General features: G+C 51.3%; 1 protein-coding gene across 1 annotated transcript in view; it reads right to left on the reverse strand.

Moving 5' to 3' along the window:
- Nucleotides 1–4291: 4291 nt before the first annotated feature.
- Tmem132e (transmembrane protein 132E) overlaps nucleotides 4292–22871 on the reverse strand; it is a 59563-nt gene continuing 40983 nt past the window's right edge. The window contains exons 2-9 of the mRNA XM_034507052.2: nucleotides 15414–16344; nucleotides 13525–13671; nucleotides 13086–13278; nucleotides 12202–12345; nucleotides 9922–10127; nucleotides 7804–8092; nucleotides 7046–7237; nucleotides 4292–6361 (exon numbers count right to left, since the gene is read on the reverse strand). Coding sequence (XP_034362943.1) covers nucleotides 5309–6361; nucleotides 7046–7237; nucleotides 7804–8092; nucleotides 9922–10127; nucleotides 12202–12345; nucleotides 13086–13278; nucleotides 13525–13671; nucleotides 15414–16344 — 3155 coding nt within the window. The 3' untranslated portion in view covers nucleotides 4292–5308. The remainder of the gene's footprint in view (nucleotides 6362–7045; nucleotides 7238–7803; nucleotides 8093–9921; nucleotides 10128–12201; nucleotides 12346–13085; nucleotides 13279–13524; nucleotides 13672–15413; nucleotides 16345–22871) is intronic.

Raw genomic sequence — 22871 nt, forward strand, 5'->3', positions numbered from 1 at the left:
TGCTGCCCTTCTGGATTACCTGCCTGCTCTCCGCCTTTGCCCTGGGTGTGAAGTGTGCATAACCATCTGTATGCACCTCTTTAGATTCTCAAAGGCAGGAAGTCATTTCTTTGGGATGGAGAAAAGGATGCAGGGCTGGGTGGAACTTGGGCTTCAAACCTTGGGGCCCAAGGACCACCAAAGACACTGAAGGGACACTCAGGCCTGGGATTTTAGAGGAGGGTCTTATCTCTTTGCACATGTGAGTAGCACAAGGCTCATAACCACACACACATCAATGAAGGAATCGTATCACACCCATGGACTTCTGTCTGGCGCTCTGACCACTGCCAGAATGATGGAGCTCACAGTCTCTACCCAGGAGGCCAGTGATGTAAGTTCTCTGGGCCTCAGTTTGATCATCTCTAAGATGGGTATAACTGGACCTAGCTGACCTGGCGGCTGAGAAGCTAATGAAATGACAACTCTAACACACTGAGCAGGTAGTAAACCCCCAACAAGTGTTAGTAACTTAATTTCTTAACTTCACTTCCTCTGTGCTTGCGCTGTATGGGAGATGGGACAGGGTAGTACTCTCTGCACCACTGTGGCAGGGATGGTAGTCCTCAGGGATGCCCTCAACTTCAACCTCCCAGATTCTGCCTTGTCCCAGTGCCCCAGGGAAAGGGTAAATACAGGTTCATTCTCAGTTGCTTGCACTGATATCTGTCCTGTTCCATCAGCTCCCCAAAGCAGGCACCTGGTGAGGAAAGCCCCTGGAGTACTCTGCTGATGGTTGTGTTGCTGGGTAAGGCAGCCAGCTGAGGAGAGTGCCATGGGAGAGGGATCTGTGACCCCCAGAAGATGACTCCAAATACTTATCTTCTACCTATGCTTCAAGTGAGGGCCTGCAGTCTTACCCCACACAGTCCTTATCCATCTTTCCCTCACACTTCTCCCACCTCTCCATCACAATCCTCTCCAGCTTTATCCACAATACCTGTTTATGTCATCAGTTGCCTTGGGGGAGGAAGGAGGAGTTTCAAAGCACTCACTAGATCACATCTAAGCTGGAGACCTTGAGCAAATGCCTTGCCCTTCCCGAGTCTGCTATCCCGTGATGAAGTAGTAGGGACCGCCACTCGATATTTTTGGTAGAGATGAGTGTTGGACCTCTGGGGCCACTTAAGAGATGTCAGTAGATATTGTCTGGTAGATATCCTTTCACAAATGAGAAAATGAGGGACCAGAGGTGGTGATACATTAGCTGAAGCCCAGAGTGCAAGCACAGCTGAGCAGTAGGAACACCTGATATACAAACTGCCTTGGGAAGTTTGTTCCCTTTAAGATTTTCAACGACTTCATTGTGCTTGGGAGTCTCTATTTGGCTTGTAGACCTTGCCTAAATGATCACTGTTTAAAGGGGAGCACATGCTTAGTGTTTACTTAATACCCAACTGGAGACTGGCATGCTCCATTGTTGGGGTGGGGGCTGGAACAGGGGAACTCTGGAGCCTGTTGTTGGGAAGAGATCAATTGAGTGTGTTCTCCGGCTTGCTTTTCCTGCTCCAGCGCCTGAGAAATCACATTTTTCTAGTAAACCGATTCCTGGGCCCAGTTCCTCAATATCCTTTAAATATCTGTCAATAGCTATTCTGTACAAGGTGTCTCCATTCATTTTAGAGGTTGAAGACAACTTTTTATAAAAAGAGGAGTTCAGTGCCTGGGTTGTTTCAGAGCAGCTGTTAACTTAAGGTCTTCACCTCATTCCTGTCAAATCTGCTCTGGCTTGAATTCCTCCAGGGTCATGCAAAGTGGTTTCTAGTGATTGCTTCTGAGCTCCTGAACGTGGACAGTGTGAGGGATGAGGAGAAAGGGTCACAAATTACAGGACAGGACGGCAGGCACAGCTGTGGGCTTGGTTCCAAAGCCTGCAATGTTGCTTTGGCCCTCTTTGCCTCCACTATGGGTCCTCAGGTCTTGGCTGGCAATAGTGTTTGCAAAGACAATTCTAAGTGTCTGACTTGATCCTGCAGCATCCTCAGTCCTGGGGAATTGGGAAAATGAGGGTTCTACAACGAAACAGCTGCTCTTTCTTCTCCCCAGTGTCTCTACATGGGAGGAAGCAGTTGCCAAGTTCTGATTCTGCACACTGCGGTATGCACCAACTCTACTCTTCTTGCCCAACCCTGGGCTATATTCTATCTGCTGCAGCTTCTGCCTCATGGTCTGGATACTCCATCATCCTTCCTTCACCCAGGTAGAGGAAAAAAATCTAAACCTCACGTGGGATCCTGATGCCCAAACCCATGGGACTCTGCAGCACTCCTTCCGTGCCCCAACCCCAACCCTTTTCATAGAGGCTTGTTTCCTTATTGGCAATGACTTAGGCCCAATAGAAGCAGGGACATAGCTACAGTGCTCGGCAGCAGCCTGGGTCTCCATATCTACTGAGAAAGTCTTTGACTATCCTGTATCTTCACCATCTCCTTGATCGACCCAAGTCAAAACTCTATGGCCATTCCAGGTGGCAGTGGGGTGCTAACCTGTGGCGCCTTTGAGGGCTGGTCCACACTGCAGCCCAGACTCCCCGCAGAGTTCAGCGCACAGTGTTCAGCGCACAGTAGTAAATTAGTGTGTTAAATATGTTTAACACTAGTGACTTTTCACTCACCACTCTGGAATATTCTGCGTATGCTTCTGTGTCTCTTTCTCCTCTCCGGGAGCTCCATGGGGATGCCTGGGACATCTGTGACTTCCCTACACTGATAAACATGGTACCAGACATCCCAAACTATAACAGCTGGCTGTAACACCAGCTACCGAGGAGGCCAAGGTAGGAGGCTTGCAAGTTCAAGGTCTGCTCAGGTGACAGTTCGAGTTCAAGGTCACTCTGGGCCACTGAGTACTTAGATAGGACCCTGCCTCGAGCAAACAAAAGGAGGATGAGTTAGTGGCTCAGCGGCAGAGGGCTTGCCTACTACATGCAAAGTCCTTGGTTCAGTCCCCAGTACTAGAAAAGTAAATCAAGCCCAGGATGATGAACTGTCACTGAGTCTACATCTGAACTTTAATCTAGTCAGCAAACATTGGCTGATCACTTACCAATTCCAGGCACCATAATTAGGCGCAAAGGATTAAGAAAAATGATGGAGACTCCCACAGTTCTCAACCTGTGGGTGGCGAACCCTCTGGGGGTCGCCTATCAGAGATCCTGAATATCAGATATCTACATTGTGAAAAGTAACAGTAGCAAGATTACAGTTAAGAAATATCAATGAAAATAATTTTATGGTTGGGGGTCACTACAACATGAGGAATTATATTAAAAGGGTCACAGCATTAAGAAGGTTGAGAACCTCTGCTCTTCTATAAGGATCCTGCATGAGCTAAATACAGCAAATGCTTATGTTCTGGCACCTGTAAAGGAAGTCTGACCTGAGCCCAAGTCCCATTCCGTGCTCAGCATTTGGGGTGGCTCTCTCTAGCTACTGAGCTGTTACCAAATACGTGGTGAGTTACTGGCATGTCAGTTTCCAGCCTTCCCATTCAGACTCTTACCTTCCTGAGAAGTTGGACTCTGGTCCCATTCACTGAGACGCTCCAAGCTTGTGATCTCTGCTAGGTAGCGTGACTGCCATGGACAGAGCCTTGCCCAGGCCTGCAGTGATTGTGAGATAGAGCCATGCAAGTCAGCTGGCTTTCTATGGTGAATCCCCCCCCAAAAGTTCTGTCAGTTACTGCAACCCCAGTCTGCTTCCATAGATCCCTCCCTTCTCAAGATGGCTACTATAGCCCTGTGTATGGGGTGGCCAGCTACCCTGGCAGGATCTTCTGAGTTTCAGGGTTCCTACCTGGCTTGCTACCTATGCGAGCCTGGGAGACCTTGTGCATGTTTCCAAGCCCAGAGAAGTTCTTCCCATTCAAAGTCTGAGCCACATCCAACAGGGCTTTTCCACCTGACCTACAGGTAAGAACAGATGCCTCCTGCCACAGGGGATGTAACTTCCACCACATAGGAAAAGGAATCAGAGATGTCCTGGTGGGTGTCAACATACCTCTTGCCTGTCCCCTTTCCCCATAAAACCTCTTTTCTGAGCCAAGGGCTCAGAAAAGGCCAGCTTCTTCCTCCTGAGTTGATCACTTAAGACTCCCAAAGAAGACCAATATTTGAAGGCCACCTTTACATGGTACCCATATGTTTTAAGAGACACACCGTGTAGAGGAAAGGACACCAGCTCTTAGATAGCCAGTGTTGCCCCATAGTGTCCTGTGGCGAGCATACAAGGAGGAGACAGAGCCAGCCTCTATGTACTGTCTGTTTGCTGGGAGCTGCTGTCCCCAACCCAGGCCAATGCCTTCCATTTATTTATGAAAAACTGACACAGTGGTGGGTAGAACCCAAGAGGTGTAGCTGGGGAAATGGGCAAGGCGCTTGAGCGATAGCTTCCTCCTGCCTTCACCCACCCCATGGGCCCTTGCAGTACTCCCAGTTGGTCCCCTCCAGCTCAGGGATGCCGACTGTGGTCGCCTACCCTTTGGTGTGGAGGGAGACAGGAGTGAGCAGAGCCCAGGCTAAGGCGCAGTCGTGTTGATCTTGCTGTGGGGACAGGCTGACATCACCTCCGCTTGCTGTGTGGGTGGGGTTTGGCCAGAGAAATATGAAAGCCCCTCTTACTTGAGCCCTCCCCCAAGTCTAAGGAGCAATGGAAGCCACAGGAAAGTGCCCATTTCACACTGGACCCTCTGCAGTCAGCTCCATGCTTGGGAGACGTCCAGAAACCAGCAGACATCACAACTGTCCCCCGCGCCCCCGACACTCAAATGTTCTGTCTGCAGCAAGATCCTTGGCGAGGCGGGTAGCCGCCACTTCCCACCCTGCAGGACGGAAATCCCTGAATATTGGTTTAAGAAAAGTCTTTGTGCAGCCTGTGACACAAAACCCCACTAGGGTCCCCTGCACAGGGGGCACCATTGGGGACATGGGAGGCATAGCAGGGCACAGTGTGGGCCCACCTGGCCCCAAGTTTGGCCATGGCGACACAATCTTGGGGCTGTGGGGATGTCTAAGATGGAATGAGGTTTGGAAAGGGTGAACAGGGCTGAACTGTCTCCCTGCTTCACGCTGGGTTTAGACGAAGCCTTCCACCTGCAAGGGGCAGAAGGTCAAAGTGGATCTGGCCACAACGGGCCAGACCAAAGCTGCAGTGGCAGGGACTATAAAATCCATTCAGCTGCCCCGAGTCCCTGTGAGCTGGGTGGGTCCAGCGCTGAATCCCAGCCAGAGGCCACCATGTATGTAGGGATATCCTACCACCCCAAGTCACCACTATGCAATGTCTTTGATTCTGCGCATATAATTGTGCAGGTCCGGGGGCGGAGTGGGCCTCGTGGTTCCTGCTACATCTGGACAACCCCAACCCAGGTCCTCTTCATCCTCCTCATCCTCTTCGCCAGCAGGTACTGAGTCATAAGCCAGCTCCTCCGAGGGCAAAGTGGTAAAGGTCGTGAACTTGACCCTCTTGCGCTTAGAGGTGGGTGAGCTAGCCGGGTCCTCCGTCTGGTCCCTGGCCGAGCCCCCAGAGGAGCCATCCCCACGTCCGTGCACCTGGCTCTGGACGCTGGTCTGCGAACTGCCACTGCTGTGGTGATCACCGTGGCAGCAGGCAGGCACGGTTTCCAGCGCGCTCCCTGCAGGTGGCGACAGCTCACCTTGCACCCGCAGTGGCTGCCCGTTGCCCAGGAACACCCAGTGATGAGAATGGTCCATACTGGTCTGGCCCTCAGGAGGGATGCGCTTGTGCCGGTATCGCAGCACGAACACGATGCAGTTGATGAGGAAGACAAGAATGGCAAGGCAGAAGACCCCCAGCAGGGCATACATACCAATCTCTAGGTCCGTCAGCCCCCGGGGCATCTGCAAGAAGCCGGTGGGCAGCGGCAAGAAGTCCTCTGTGGGTGGCACGGGGCCGGCAGTGCCCAATCCAGGGACTTCCCCGGCAGGAATGGCAGTGCCTGGTGGACCAGCTCCCCGGGCTTCATCCTCGCCCCCACCAGGCCCGGGTTGGCTGGGCCCTGGGTAGTCATATGTAGGATCCTCCTCGTCCCGCCCGAAGTGTACCCGCAGGCCTACAGGAGTAGTAGCCAGCACACTCTTGCGCTTAGTTTTCTGGCAGCTCTCTGAGATGGTGAGCTCCGCACGGAGCAGATCTCCTGCTCCCTCTGCTTCGGCCACCACCAGTGGGAAAGCCTTGTCCTGGGTCACAGTGGCTACCCGCTCATCCAGGCTGTTCACTAAAAGCCCGTAGTCCCGGGGACTGTACAGAGAGAGTGGGGCTGTGGTTCCGTCACTGTAGGAGAGCCACAGACTCAGCAAGGCTTCCTGAAAGAAGAGAGGGGAAGAAAATAGATGGGACAGGAGTCATGGCTGGTCTTACCCTTCTCTGATAAATACTAGCTCTGCCTGGTTCAGTACCAAGACCTGCCCCCTCTTGGGTTCCTTGCACTGGAAATGCCAGGTGCTAGCTGAGACTCAGGACCGTCTCTGACGTTAAATGTGAGGCCCTTTGCACTTAGGGGAGGAGAACAGAGAAAAGGGCTTCCAGGTCTTACCTACCACCCTGAAGATCCCCTTCTCCTTTTGACCTGGACGTAAGCTCCCCTTTGGGGTTTACCTCATCAGCTACAGAGATAACCCCCCATCTGTCTGTCTGATCCTTGGCTAATAAAGCCCAGAAAAAAAAGAGAGAGGGACGTGAATCAAAGAGTAGGGGACAAGGGACCCCAATGGCCTGACACCATCCACCATCCTTCCCCACAGCCAATACCTATACTACAGAAGTTGAGTTCCAGGGTTGAGTTTGGAGGATGCAGAGAAGAGATCCCTTTGAGAAACCACGAGAAGACCCTTAACAGGGAGACTGGGACCCCCGCCGACCCCTGTATAGGAGTGGGTGATAAGTGCAAAGCTCCTTGTAGAGCTAAAGGCCTGTCTTTAGGTTGATGTCCCACCAAGGGTGCACATTTGATATGCTGGCTGGGGGAGGAGTTTCAGGGAGTCAGTTACCTGCTTGACAAAGCTGAGGGTGGGCTGTGCAGCTGTGGTGGCCAAGATGGTGTGGCTGCTCCCAGGGCTGGGTCGCAGGGACAAGGAGAGACTGGCCACCACTTGGGCCTGCAGCTGTGTGATGCTGACCTTCTCCTCCGTCACTGTCAGCAAAGTCTCCCCCAACACAGCCTCGGTCAGGGGGGATACCACCTAAGACAGAACAGGCTGTGGGAGGTAGCTGGGAAGCAGGTGCCTGGCTCAGGGTCCCCACCCAATGGGAGAGTCTCTCAGCACTGATGGGCAGGAGTGCATAGGACTCCTGGTTTTCACACATAGGTCTGTAAGTAGGGGCAATGAAAAGTCAAAGGCTTCCGGGGGCCAGGCAGAAGTGCGGCCACAGATAAGAGAGGTGAACAGTGAACAGGAACTGGTGTGAGCTGCAGGATCAACTGTTTTATAAACAAAATACATCTGTAGGCTGTGGTCATTTATAAGCTTATAGATGGCGGATTTCTACTTGGCCATCCCGCTGTCAGAGCAGAAGGCAAGAACTGAATTCTTAGACTATCCATAGGTTTCTTCTTGTAACTCAATAGCACCATTTGTCTCTCCACTTGGAAGGTGCAAGCTCAGGCAGAGGGAAAAAATAGTATTTCTTAGGGGCCACTGCAGTGGCTTCCAGAAGTGAAGGTCCTGGGCACACCTAAGTTCTCTACCTGCAGGTAACCCAGGCTCCCAGGTCTACCATTTTGTACCTGGAGAGAACCCTTTCTTACCTTAAAGGGTGTGGTGCCTGGCTCCAGTCCTGCCAGCGTGTTGCTGTCCACCAGGTGGGCCACTCGGGGGTCACCCACCCGCATGAAGTCACTAACCAGATCAGTGACCTCCACCAGCCAGTCGGGGCCCAACATGGTGACCACCTGGTCGGTGCCCTCAGACGATGTCGTGTGAAACTGGGTGAAGACCTGCAGGGTGGCATGCTGGTATTGCAGAGTACAGCCTCGGTTGGGACTCTGTCTTCGTTCCTCTTCCTCTTCCTCCTCATCTTCGCTCTCTCGAGCTGACCTGGGGAATGCTGAAGTCAGGGCTAGGGGATTAAAAGTACTCAACCCTGGCTCACACACATCTCTCCCCTTGAACTCGCCCTGACCTCTCTGGCAGCCTATGTACAAGCCCTCCTTGGCTTATGTCCTCCATGACTATGTGTAGAGCCAGCCAGCCCAGCATTTCTTGCCTGGAGAGATTTCTTCTTTCACTTTTGCAACCCATGCCTACCAACAGCTAGGCATGCCTACCAACTCTTAGGCATCCAGTCCTAAGAGTGAGTGTGGCCACTTCTTCAGCACTGAGCATGGCTGAGCCTCACAAACTAGAGCAGGAAGGGATCCCTGTCACAAGCTCAGCTGATGTGTCCTGTGGTCACGAGTGGTACATGAATGTGATGAAACCTGATGTGTAACTGGGGAGATTTCCAAGCAAAGGGTAGAGGTAACGTCAGTTTCTTCTTGGTGCTTCTATGTATTTACTTGTGGAAGGCAAAGGCAAAGTAACACAGCTCAGGTTCGCTCTCCCTTGAACTTCTGGATGCTTCTTCCCTAACCTCGACTGCTAGGACTTCAGGCATGCACGATCACACCTGGCTGTGTGTGGTACTGGGGGGTTGAAGCCAGGGCTTCATGCATGCTAGGCAAGCATTTGATTGCATGAATTACACCCCTAGTCCTCTCTCGTTGGTCAGAGAAAGACAAAGAGAAAAGAAATAGGGCATTAAGCAAAGGGGAACCCGGACTTAACGATTTAGGAATTCCTCAGCCTACACTGCTTGGAAAAGATGCTAGAGTTAAGGAGACTCCCTGCCAGGAAGGTCCGCACTAGTGCTTTGGTAGAATTAACCAACTAAGACATCCACTCACGCAGAGGTCTCATTTACACCTGTTTTAACTAATTCAATCCTCATCGCAGTCCTGTAAAGCATTTATATTGCCCACTTCACCGTGAGGCTACACTACTAGTGGAAACCAGGCTACTTGGACAAAGGACTTACTACACCCTCAGTACTTAAAGCAGCAAGGCCCTCACTCTGCAGCTGATCAGCAGTGCAGAGTCATGAGCCTGCCCCTGCCCTGAAACACAGACTGCACTCAGACAAAAGCCCCAGCTATAGCAATGCCACATTAAGGCTGGAGGGGCCCTGATACCATTACTGCTTTTTCAGTCACCACAGCCCCGAATTCAGCCCAGCTCTCCCCCCACCCTCACCCCAGCTTCTATCCATAGCCCTGGCTGCCCACACAGCCCTGTTGGGCTTCATTGTGATAGCTCTGAGTGGCTGAGTGTGGTATATACACTGCCCACAGGCAGGCAATGAGATGTGGAAGTCTGCATCTTGGCCAGGGAGCCTGTCTGTACCTGTGTGTTATGGTGAACCTGTGTGCAGCCAAGGAGATGTAGTGTGTGTCTGATGCTATTTGTGTGGGTGTGCCTGGATGGGGATCATGGGTGCAGAGTGTGCCACTGTATTTGAGGGTGTGTCCAGTCCCCTGGAGCCTACGGGTCCCCAGCTGACCTCTGTCCGCTTGTTCTTGAAGACTTAGCTCAAGAAGCAGCGTTTTCAGAAGTCTGGCTTGATTTCTGGAGAAAGAGGGACTCCCTCCCTCACACCCCTTCATTTCTAGTCCACAGAGACTCCTATCATACTCTGGAATGTATGTATGAGAGAGCCTGGCTGGCCATGCTATTCTCACATCTCAAAAACCTGCCAGCGCCCAGAATACAGTAGCTGCTCAATACAAGAATGCTGGTTGCATCACTGTCACAGACCGTGTGCACCCAGGTCTTACACACATGCAGATTAGACTGCTATCCCATGTTTACACTATGTGCTGGGGCTGTACCTTCTGTCGGGAAGGATAGGCACCCTCCATCCCTTCACTTGGCTGAGGCGAGCATCTGAGAGCTCGATGTGCAGAGGTAGCTTGGGGACCCAGACTGTCATTTCCAGGGGGGCACTGAGGACATCATAGCGGAAGGTGACTCTGGCGTTCATGGACCCTCGAGACTCCTTCCCGCTTACAAACACATAGTCACAGCTGCTGGACACCTGGGGAGAGGCAGGAACATGTAGCATGGGCATAGCTTGCCCTGCAGGTCCTTCCGCTGGGCAGTTCAGGGTACTTGGGACTGACTAAAGGGCCAAGGAGACTGCTGGGGAGGACATGGAGACTGCTAAGAGAGAAACTTCCCAGAGCTGCTCTCTACTGCAGCATGCTTAGGGCTCTGGAGCCAGGTGTCTGAGATGAACTCTTCTACCCTACAGGGGATGTTTCACTCTTCAGAGTGGTACAGAAAACTGGAGTGAGGGACAGGTCCCTGTGTTCCTCCATGCCATGGTAGCATGATTTGCTAGGTGAGTGGGCAGCTGGCTAATTTCAAATGAAGGGCTATTCTTGGCAGGTTTGGCAGAGAGGGAACAGGGAGAAAAATCGGATGAGGGAAGCATGAGCACAGGTGGGTAGATAGTGGCCACTGATACGAATTGCTTCTGCAAATGTGGGCCCACCTGTCTAGCAACCCCATGTCTAGAGGCTCCCTCATGAAACCTACATGCCTATTGGAGATGGTGTTGCCAAAAGTAGTGTTCAATCTTTCTCAGGGGGCTACTGTCAAGGCGTCAGGGTAGGTATAGGTGTCTGAGTGTACTTCAAGTATCCATGTACACACCCAACAAACCTTAGAGTGGATGCCATGTACACACATACCTGGACAATCCCATCAGAACACAGCTTGGGGCACCACCTCTGTGAGTCTTGGAAAAGTTACCATGTGACCAGTGAGCTGGCTACATCCCAAAGCCTCTGCAGTGGTGTGGGTGTTGGATTATACCTCGTGGTGGTTGGGATGAGAATGACTCCCATAGGCTCATATATTTGAAAACCTGATCCCCCATTGGTGGCACTGTTTAGGAAGGATTAGGAGGTGTGTCCTTGTTGGAGGAGGTGTGTCCTTGTTGGAGGAGGTGTGTCACTTGGGTCAGGCTTTGAAGTTTCAAAAGACCACATCATTCCCAGTGTGCTATCTCGGCCTCCTGCTTTGGACCTTGTCTAAGCTCTCAGCTACTGCTACAAGCACCATACTTGCCTACCGGTTGCCATGTTCCTCATCATGATGGTCATGGAATAACCTTCTGCAACTGTTAGCCTCCAATTAAACGTTTCTTTTTGTAAGTTTCCCTGGTAATGGTGTTTTGTCATGGCTATAGAAAACCAAGACAGCTCCCAATAAACTCTTCTATAAGTTGTCTTGGTCATGGTGTGTTAGCACAGCAATAGAAGAGTAATTAAGACATGTCTCTGCCACCATTTATGGACCCATGAACCATCCCAAACCCTTGGTGGTTATCTTAGCGGTAAAGTGGAGAAAAACAAGAATGTTCCTTTCACATCCTCGTAGGCAGGGGATTCCAATCATAAGCTAGGAAGTTCCACTAGTGGCCTCCATAAAGAAGCCATTCATTTAGAAGTCTCTAAATACTGCTGGTATCTTAGCCATCACAGGATGGGGAAATGTGGTGGCTGAGAAGTGCTATATACAGAATCTTGGGAGCACCTGAATCTTGTCATTAAGTCAGATGAATGTTCTGTGTCCTGGGCTAAGGAGGAGATGGACAGAGCTGGTCTCTGAAGAGCAGCTGTGGGTAGAAGGGAGTCACAGATGGGAAGGTTATAGGGGGCTTGAAGGTGCTGGAGTATGTCAGATCTTCTATTGCTAAGGCTGTCCTCCTTAGTCCAGATTTGCCACCCTGTTAGCGTCTTGCCAAGGACTCAGAGACTATCTACTCACACCTTGATTTATTTGCATCTCTCCTAAACAGGGCTTGATAATGACTTGCTGGGTTGGGCTTACATGTCAACACTGCCTGCCCCCTTCTGGCCTGTCCTATTCTGCCAAGATGCCCACTGGGTTTGGCTGGAGTAGTCCTTTGGTCTAGGAGAGGGAATACAAGTCTGAATGGAAATATCCAAGTCTGTGGGACCCAGTCGTTCTGACACAGGGGTGCTATTTAGAATGGCAGAGAGGGGGGGCAACTGCTGGCCCACAGGGCAGAGGCATGCCTCGTTCAAGGATGACCTGGAAGAGCTTGGGGGCTCTGCTCTCCTGCCTGCCCAGAAACTCACCTTGATGATGTCCTCACTGTGAGACTGGCACTCCACTAGATCAGAAACATCCAGGACAAGGCCAGTCACCTCGATAGCAATGACCTTGACAGGAATGGCCACAGTCCGCCCCGTCAGGATGGCAGTGTTGATGATCTCTGTGTCCTGCAAGGAGGCACGGTGTTGGGCACTCTGCTTGCTGTGTGTTTCTCTCCAGGGACACGTCACCCACGTTCCCTGGTTCCTGGCTGCCACCACCACTCAGATACCTGTTTTCCTTTGGGGAAATGACAATGCCTCTGCCTACTACTCTCAGGCTCCTCCTCAGATGATACGCCCAGATGGATTGCTACCAGAAGCCTCCCTCTGCATGCAGGGACCATCCCTTCCCCTGAGCCAGCGCTCTCAGAGTGACATTAGCACATCCTCCTGGCTGGTCACAGCACGCTGGGTGGGTCACAGCCATCCCACCAGCCTTCTCTTCCATGGTGCTGCCTATATCCACTGCCTCTTTGAACAAACCTCCCATATTCCTCCCCATGTGTTTTTTCCCTATGGGATCTGGTTCCTTCTGGAGCACATTTCTCTCTTTATCTCAGATGGAATAAGCACTTCCTCTGTAATGGCTTCCAAAAACTTACAGTGACACCCGTTGTTCAGAAGAGCTCCCCCTAGCAGCCCCTTTCCAGAGAATTCACTGATGACTTCACTTGGGGCAGCTCTGCATTTACTTCTCATGAATGTGCACACACCAGATTCAGAGACGTTTCCTCAGAGATGGTCCTTCTTCCCTGTTTCCCACCTTGCCCCTTCCATAGGGACATATGCTCAGCCCTGCCCAGTCTCACCACACATGCGTGAACTCATAAGCCGTGTTGGGGGTGTTTTTTTCAGGGCTTGCTTACCATGGCTAGGGGCAGGATGGCTTGTACATCCCTTTGGATGACCGTCAGCTCAGTGACGGCTCGCTCCAGGTCGGGCAGGGCACTGTGGCCTCGGTAATCGATGTGCCACATGATTCTCCGCTTCACGGACTGGCTGGTGAAGTTCTCCATCTCAAAGTCCAGCTGCAGGATCTCCAGGGGTCCCTGACCCTCCCTGCAAGGCAGGTCAGGAATGGAGGTCGGAGGGCAGGGCTCCGCAGCCCTCACAGGAATGTGTCTCTTAGGAGTAGCTGCTCTCCTCAGCCTTTGGAGTCTCCCAACCAAGCGGAGTAACCCTACCCCAGACTCCTTCTGATTCTCAGAAACTGACCCCCATCAGCACTGTGAAAACGGCCACCTTTCTCCATGGAGGCTAAGCTACCCAGCCCCCAAGTGCCTGCTCTGCAGAAGTGGAACTCACCAAGGGGGTAAGGGTGTGCCCTGGGCCCAGGCCACATCCACGGTGGCTGTTGAATGCTTTGCCCCAGTAAGCAGCTCTGAAGTCACATGCCACTGGCCACTTCGTGACTTGGTGCCTAAGAGGGTCACACCCTTCTTGGCTTTCACCCTGAAACAGTAATGAGAAAGAAAAAAAAAAAAGTCAGAGGGTCAGGCTTTGATCCAAAGCTTGTTCACTTGGTCACCAGCCCTCGGCTAGAGCTAAGTGAGGAAAGGGATCCGAACTTGGAGTTTACACTTAACATCGGAGTGATCAGTTCTCTAAAGCTGAAACCTCGGAACTGCCATCCCTTCTGTCCTGTCGCTGGCTTAGCCTCTACTCAGTCTCTTCATACATTAGTAACACAACCTCTACGCACGCTCAGAATTTTCTCAGGAAGCCCATTAGGACTTACAACCCTCATTCCTTTTTACAGAGACAGATCTTATGTAGCCCAGGCTGACTTTCAACTTGCTATGTAGCCAAGGATGACTCTGAACTTCAAATCCTCCTTCCTCACCTCTGGGGCCCTAGGATTATGAGTGTGCAACATGGTACCCAGTTTATGGGTGCTGGGGATGAAGCCCGGGTTTCGTTCATGCTAGGTGAGCACTGAACTACACCCCCAGTCCCACAACCTCAGCTTTTGATTGACATGAGACACAGCAGCACCGAGTTTTGCTGGGGCAAGGAAGAAAACCATCTGTCCATCTTCACTGAGAGGTGGAGGTGTCCTTTGAGTCTACAGCTCCTGCCCCTTCAATTACTTTTTTTTTTCTTTTTACCATGGTTTCAGACGGCCTTAAGGCCTTAGCACCCTCCTCTAAATGCAGGCTGGATGCACCCTGCAGCAAACATGCTTCAGCCGTGCCTTAATTACTGCTGTCTAAAGGCAGGTTGATGATCAACTCCCTAAATCTACATGCTCTGCTCCCGTTAATGCAGCCCAGGATGGCTGGTAAAACCCATTCGCATTCAAGTCTCCACCACAGAATTAGGTACCAGACTCTATAGAGATCTGAGAGCTTTGTGGGAGTGTCCTCAGGGAGGGAGTCCAGAAGGAAGCTAGAGGCTCATGGTGCTAATTCCGTTTCTAGACATATTGCTTGTGCAGGGGAACAGTTTGGTAGGGTCTGTTTAATGTCTTCAGAACCCCCAATCTGACTTAAATCCATACATTCCTACTTAAAAAAAATATGATGTTGAGTGGAAAGGGGATATGATTATGGCATCTGCGAATGCATACTCTCTGTATAGACAGGGCCAGGCATCCCAGCTCCAGGAAGGTGGTCCAGGAGGACATCTCCTGTTCATCCCCAGGGCACCAACTCTTAGCTACTTTCAGTTCTCCATGTCCTGAACTCATCTGTGAAATAGGCCAGTTACACCGGCTTGTGCCTGAGTACCCTTCCAGCCCAGATCCTGTCCTTCCCACATCCATGCTTGTAAAAGGGCTCGTATTTACTCATGTAGCAAATCTTTTCCTATGAGTCACAGAGCAAGAGGCAGAAGCTGTGATCAGCAACTAGGGATATGACCGATTCAGAGGATAGAGGCTCTTGTCATCAAGCCTACCTCGAATTGATTCCCTGGAATCCACATAACAGACAGAGAGAACCAACTCAGGAGAGTTGCCCTCTCACCTCCACAAGAGGGCCATAGCAGATGGGCCTCACTCATACAAAACAAACATGTAGATTTTAAAAAGTAATTGTTGTTGCATTGGACAGCAAGGCTCAGAGATATCCTTAGCTGTTTTGGTGAGCTGACCCTGAAGGAGATGGGATGAGGATGCTGAGGTCCTGCAGAGTCAGAGACACACTTGACCTGGGCAAAGGAAGGGGAGCCCCTCCCGTTCCCAGACCCCTTACCTAAGTGTGAAGTGCTCCACACTGGGGCGGGTAGCTGAGGAGGAGTTGGGTGCCAGGTAGAGGAGAATGCTGAGTACCTCTCCAGGCCTGAGTGGCCGGTCCGGCAGGCGGATCATCAGGTTGCTGTCTAGCCTGTGCTCCTGCACAGCCCTGCGCGGCGGCGGCCGGAACAGACTGATGCTGCCGATGCGCAGCAGTGGGTGCTGCGTGGGGCTTTCGGCGCGCGCGGCCGCTCCGGGCCCGGGGCCGCGCCGCGCGCTCCCGCATCCGCCTGCCGCATCGGGGGCGTGCAGCGTGTAGTAGAGCTCAACTTGCTGGCTCTCGGCTGCCGCCTCCGGCTCCAGTCCGTCGGGGGACTTGCGGCGGGCGCTGGGTGGTGCGGCCGGGGCTGGAGGTCCGAACCAGGCCAGGGGCAGCTCCGCGCGCACCAAGCAGGTGGCCAAAGCCCCGCCCAGGCGACAAGAGCTCCGCACCTCGCGGGCGTCTCGGAAGGCGTGCAGGCGGACACAGGGCAGCCGCTCGGTGACCCCAAAGTCGTCCCAGTCGCGGCCGGCCACATAGAAGAGCACCTGTGCTACGGGCTGCGAGGAGGGCACTCGGGCGCGCACGATGAAGGCGCGCACCTTCCAATTGACCGTCAAGCGCTCGGGGATGTCTAGGGTGCTGGAGGGCTGCAGAAGCTCCCGCGCTACCACCTGGCTGGTGCTGAAGGGCCCTAGGGACACGTTGAGGACCGGCAACTCCTTGGTTTGGAACACCACGAAGGGCTCCGAGCGCTGCAGGGAGCCGTTGATCGCCGCGGGCGTTGGCGGCCGCGCCTCCTTTAGGAAGAAGGCCAGCCGGGTGTGCGACAGGCGGTAGCTAACTGGTAGTACAGGGCTAGCCTGAGGTCCCGGGGGACTGGGGCTGGCTGGATGAGAGCGGCTGGCGGCTGTGGACAGAGAGCACAGGGATCCAGAGTGGTCAGATGAGGCCTCTGGGAACCTCATGGCAACCCACCCCCCTTCATCCAATCTCCTGAAGAGAGCCTTCAGAGAGGTTTTAATCCCCTGGTGTCCTTAAAACCTGCAAAATTATGGGTCCCTAGGATGGCTCAGTGGATAAAGAAACTTACTGTCCAGCCTGACAACCTCCTGAGTTGGACCTCACTGAATGAACCCTGTGGAAAGGAGAGACCTGACTCCTGCCAAGTTATCTTCTGACAGTAGGAGCACAGCTGACAATACGAGCACAAATTGCCCCCTCCTCAAAAAACAAGCAAGCGAGCAAGCAAGCAAACAAACAAACCGACCTTGCAAAATGAGTAAATGGTTGCTGCTTCAAAGTGTGGGTGTGAGGATCTGCCAAAGTCCTGTGCACAGAGGGTAGCTGCTCAGGCTCGCCTGCCCAGGCTCCGTTCTGGCACAGGGGAGGGCTGACATAGGTGATCTTTGCCACTGTATGCTGGGATGGCATTCAGCCCTTGTCTAGCTTTAAAGCGTTTGCTCTTCAGATCCATCTTATGAATAGCACTGCGATCTCCAAACACTCAGTCACTTGTATTTTACAGACGAAGATTGAAAATGAAGGCACATGTCACCCCCAAAGTATATGGGCAAAGCCCAAGGCGCAAAACACAAACCTGGTGTATGACTTCCCAGGAGGCCCTGTCACCCTGATTCCCTCCCTAGCACACACTATATAACTGGGAGACTTTGTCCTTGGTCTTCCAACTACGCAGGAAGCTACCTCGTTCTAACAATTCTTCTGTCTTGGTCACTGCTGGATCCTGTCCCCTGTCTCCCTTACCCAGTGCTGGTCTCATTTTGTGTTGATAATGACCCAAAGCTGTTCAACTGGGTTCCCCCTCCTCCCCTCACCCTGTCTACCTCTCCCCTTCTCCTGGGCACAGATGGGACAGACCACTGTGTCCCTCCCTGCTCAATTCCTGGGACAAAGAAGGACCACAGAAGTTGGAAGTCCTTCTGTATGTCTTCCTGCAAGCTTTCTGAGTCTTGTTCTTTTCACTTGAATCAAGAGGTTAGAATGCTGATGGGTGCCATTTGTCATTAGCATTTGAGAACTACATCATCATCATCATCAAACAACAACAACAACCACCAACCCTGGAGTTTGTGCAAAACAATGCAGATGTGTTTAGGCATTAAGGTTTCTCTTGCTTGCTCTCGCAATAAAACCCCAACCTACCTGATCCCTGACTGTGACATTCAGCGTCTTTGACATGTGTCATCAGGAGTAACCTGGCCCTAGTGTTCCTTCCTAGCCTCAATTTGTAATGGGACACCTCCTTGTCATCCTCTCCCCTACAGCTTCTCCTTGTTCCTATTTTTTTTTTTTTTTCTTTTATTTGACTTTCTCCTATACAAGCAGGGTCCAGCCTCAATACCACCTTCTCCAGGAATCCCTCCAGGATATACCCTCCACCCTGTGAAATTTCTTTCTCAGAGGGCTGCTCTCATTTCTTGTCTTGTGTGGTGGCTACTTAAGGGGCCTAGCCTAAGAAGATGTCTACTTATGAGCCTTCAATCAGTCACGAGCACTCTACCAAGAATGACTGCAGGCTCCCCCACGTCTGTCAGTGGAGACCCTGGTCAGTACACTTGGCATGCCATGTAATTCTCCTGTGTTCATTGTTTTATCAGTGTCCTTTAGACCTTGTCAGATCTACAACTACCCACAACACATTCCCCACAAAAGTTGTGAAGTCTAAGCACCATGCCCTCAGGCTCTGATGTCTCTAACCTACCTAAAAAAACTGTAGTTTTAATTTCCTAATTCAAAGGTAATGGGACTGAGGAGATGGCTCAGCGGCTGAAGAGCTTGTCAGGCAAGCACAAGGATCAGAGTTTGAATCTCCAGAGCCCACACAAAACGTTGTGCTCAGGGCAACCCACCTGTAATTCCCGCCTTGACAGGTTAGGACCGGATCCTCAGGGCAAGCTGGCTAGTGAGACTAACCTTATGGGTGAGTTGCGAGTTTGGTTGAGAGATCTTACCTCAGTGAATAAGGTAGAAGAATGATCCAAGTTAATTTCCAACATCTGGCCTCTACACATGTATACACATGTACGCATAAACCATTCTTTTATATGTGCCCATACGCATGCAAACATGCATATACACACATGGGTATCACATACACACACACACAAATGGAAAGAAAAATGTTAACTGAATCTGAGGTGGTGGCTATAATCCCAACACATAGGAGGTGGCTGAGGCAGGAGGATGGCCAGTTGGAGGCTAGCTCAGGCTACATAAGAACACTGACTCAAACCAAATAAACAAGGAAACAGAAACAAAAACAATAGACTCTTGCTGAGCCCCAGAAGGCACTGTGGTGTGAGCAGCACTTAATCTCTCAGGGCTTCTCTCCGGCAGCCTGTAGGACCTGCCTGGGATACCACTGGTCCCAGGAAGCCAGTGATTTCTCTACTAAGCTTCTTTAGTTCTCAGGGTTCCACAGGCCCTAGCAGCTCATCCCTGCTGGACCCACTGCTTCCTGTAAGAAGTCCTGGTACTCACTGGCACAGAAGATTTGAGATAGGATCTGGGAGGTGTTTGTGGAGATGTGGTGAGCCCTTCTGCCTGGCCCTAGGTCCCCTCAAGCAGAGTAGCCTGAGGGCTGGTTTCTAGACAGTGTGGGAACTCAGGGTGACAGCCCGAGTCAGGGCCCAGCAGCCAGCCAGCTCTGAGAGCAACAGGAAGGCAGTGACTACAAACTGGCCTAGACTCCTAGACAACAGGCCAATGGTTCTCAATCTTCCTAATGCTGTGACCCTTTAATATCATGTTGGTAAAGCATAAAATTATTTTTGTTTGTTATTGTTATGAATCATAATGTAAATAGGTTTTCTGATGGTCTTAGATGACACTTGTGAAAGGGTCATTTGATCCCCAAAGGTGTTGTGACCCAGAGGTTAGAACTGCTGCTCTAGGCCAGGGGCCCCACTAAATAAGTGGCTTCCCATTTTGGGCCTCTATTTCCACTTCTAAAACTGCCGAGGTTGGAGGGACTCTGGCCACACTGAGCGTGGCCAGTACGGCTCTGGCAGGCCTTGCCCTTCTCTCCCATTCCCTCTGCCTTGTTAAAAACCATTAGATTACATTCCTAAAGCTAGCCATCAAGATCTAATCCCTCGTTTGACCCCTTCTTCCTCCCAAGGCTGACTATCAAGGTCCAGCAATCAAAATCTCCCTTTGACTCACCTAGCTAACATGTTTAATTAAAATTAAGTACCTTATCCTAACACGGGGTTTCCCTTGTACCTTTATAAACAGCCCTTTTCTATGGGCCAGGTGTATCTCCTATCCAGAGGCAGTCCGTAGTCCCCTTTCTCTTGTTCCCTTCCCCCATTCTCTATCTCTTGTTCCCTTTCTCCTGTTCCCTTCCCCCATTCTCTATCTCTTGTCTTTGCCTCTCTTATTACCTGCCCTCTGCTGGGACAAATGTTTCAGTCATGCCGAGAACTTGGTTTGGGAATTCCTGAGCTGATACTTTTCCAACATCAGCTGCAACCCTAAAAGGGCTTCCTGAGAGTGTGGAGAATGGCTTCAGGAGTGTGGGGCACTGCTCTCTGTGAAAGGCCTTAAACACTGTGTTTATGGTGGGTATGCACCACACTTGTCCCTACTAGCTTGGAGACGCAACAATCAGTGGGCAGTGCTCTGAATGTAGACGGGAGAGCCAGGCAGGGTGGAAGGTCAGAACTCTGACCCTACCCTTGCCAACCGTCCCCAGGAGCCCGCTAAGTGGCACTTAGTCCCATTTGCTCCCTTTACTCTCTTCGAGGCTGACCATCTGGAGCCTTTGGAGGCAGCCTGGGAGTGGAGGCCATCAGACGGACACTGGACTCCCAGGGGTATGAAGGAATTGATCAGGATGAGTGGCAAGTCACCTCTGCCTCCTAGGGTCAGGAGCTAGCCTGGCCAAGCCCAACCATCAGACCTTCCAAAACACCTTCTCTGCCCCATGAATCTGAGGCGCCCTTTCTGCTTCAGGTGTGCTTGAGCTGTTCCCTGGGCTGGAGCCCCCTCCTGGGGCGTTGGTCATTTCTCTGCTTCTTTCCTTTAGTTGTGTAATGAGTTGTTCCAAGATCAAAACGTTCCATCCTCTGGGGAGCTCTTTAAGCAGTAAGGTAAACAACTAAAAAGCAGCTTCACAATTCCTGAGACTGACCAGATTCTCCAGGCCCCTCTCTGCCAGAGTAAACAATAAAGGTAAGCCACCCTCTCAGAGGAAAAAGGGATTTGAGCTGCCAAGATTCAGACAAGCTGCACTCTGCAGAGAAAAGCTGCAGAGCAGACCAGCTGCCTGCAAGAGCTGTAGACTAGAGTCACTTAGAAAGGACACTCCAACCTGTTGAGACTGTGCAGAGTGCTCCAGGCTTCCAGCTCCCCCTCCCTCCCTTTACAAATAGGGTCTCAAACTTGGTATGTAGCAGGGGATGGCCATGAACTCTTTATTTTCCTGCCTCTATTTCTGGAGTGCTGACATTACTGGCATGTAGTATATACTGGTTTGTTTGTTTGTTTGTTTGTTTGAGGTTCCTTTGTTTCCTTTGTTAGAGGTGCAGGCAGATTCAGGCAGGGCACTGAATCAAGGGCTTCCTGAGTGCTCAGCAAACACTCTCCTATCAGAGCTGTATCTCAGAGCCAAGCACAGAGAACCAGAGAGCCTTTCTTGGTTTAGTTCCCCCATAGGCCTGCCACTCAACTAGCCAGGTGTGTTGTACAGAAATCTGCTGCTCCTGCCCACGACAACTTAGATCTGCCAGGACAATGACATCAACAGGTGTCCTATATTACTCAAGCACGTAGGGCCTGGCCAACACATAGTAGGCCCTCAACCAATGTTCGCTGAAAGGATGAAGTTCTCTGAACAGTAATGAGCTTCTTGGTGAGGCCTCCAAGAGAAGCCTGGATGGTTCTGGGGGAGGCCATCTGAAGCCTAGATGGCTTCAGGCTCTGGGCCTTAGTGGCTTTTATCCTCTTTCAGTGATCTTGTAGATAGGGACACTATTCTGAAAGGGGACTGGCAGCATTCAAGCTGATCAGAGCACTGCTGTTTTCCTGTTTATGGCATGGTGGTCCATAGAAGTGCTTGTCACCCCAGAGAGAACCAGTCATTGCATCCTGCTGGGGCCCTACAGTCTCCTCTGTGGTGGAATAGTGTTGGTCTCTGGTTCAGATCCTGTGTCTTCACCCAGAAGGAACTTGCCTGGCCGCTAGGTTTTCCTTGGGAAGTAGGAGAGGCTCTGGAAGGTTTTTGTTTTTGCTTTTCCTTTTGGTGGCTCGACAGTGGAAAGTACAGGAAGTGGGGCTAATGGGGTCACTAGGTCACACAGAGGCCAGGGTTTCAGGGATAGTGGATAGTGCCTCAGTATACATGCTGACATACATGGTTAAGCCTGAGACTTAACATAGCTCTAAACATTGGACTTTATGGAGCAAGGCACAGACCCAGGGAGTAGAAACACTGGACTCTGTCTGTCTTTCTCTGTCTGTGTCTCTTTCTGTCCCTATCTCTCTGTCCCTGTCTCTGTCTCTCTCTCTTTTTCTCTGTCTCTGTCTCTCTCTGTCTGTCTCTGTCTGTCTCTGTCTCTCTCTCTCTCTCTCTCTCTCTCTCTCTCTCTCGTGTGTGTGTGTGTGTGTGTGTGTGTGTGTATGTGTGTGTATTTGTGGTAGTTTGTATATGCTTGCCCCAGGGAGTGGCACTATTAGAAGGTGTGGCCCTGTTGAAGTAGGTGTGTCACTGTGAGTGTGGGCTTTAAGACCCTCACCCTAGCTGCCTGGAAGTCAGTCTTCCACTAGCTGCCTTCAGATGAAGATGTAGAACTCTCAGCTCCTCCTGCATCATGACCTGCCTGGATGCTATCATGCTCCCACCTTGATGATACTGGACTGAATCTTTGAACCTGTAACCAGCCCCAACTAAATGTTGTTTTTATAAGAGTTGCCTTGGTCATGGTGTCTGTTCACAACAGTAAAACCCTAACTAAGACAGAAGTTGATACCAGGAACTGGGGTATTGCTGTGATAGGCCTGACCATGCTTTTGTTTGGAGGAATGTGGATTTGGGGACTTTGGAAAGCAGTAGAATGCTGTAAGTTGGGCTTAATGGGCCATCCTAGTAGGAATATGGAAGACTTTGTTGCTAAGAGTAATTTGAACTGTGCAGACCTGGCCCAAGGGGTTTCCAAGGAGAATTTCAGTACATGGCCTAGAGACTGTTTCTGTGGTATTTTGGTGAAGAATGTGGCTGCTTTTTGCCCTTGTCTGAAGAGTCTACCTGAGGCTAAGGTAGAGATTTATATTAATTGCACTGACAAAGGAAGTCTCACAAAAACCCAGCAGAAAGTTTGTTCTCTGGTTAAGTCTCATGAAGAGTATTTTACACAAGTGAAGCAAGCTGAGAAAGGAAAAATATAACTTATATGGTTCAAGTATTAAAGGGGC

This window comes from Arvicanthis niloticus, chromosome 6 (genome assembly GCF_011762505.2).
Source record: "Arvicanthis niloticus isolate mArvNil1 chromosome 6, mArvNil1.pat.X, whole genome shotgun sequence".
Lineage (NCBI taxonomy): Eukaryota > Metazoa > Chordata > Mammalia > Rodentia > Muridae > Arvicanthis > Arvicanthis niloticus.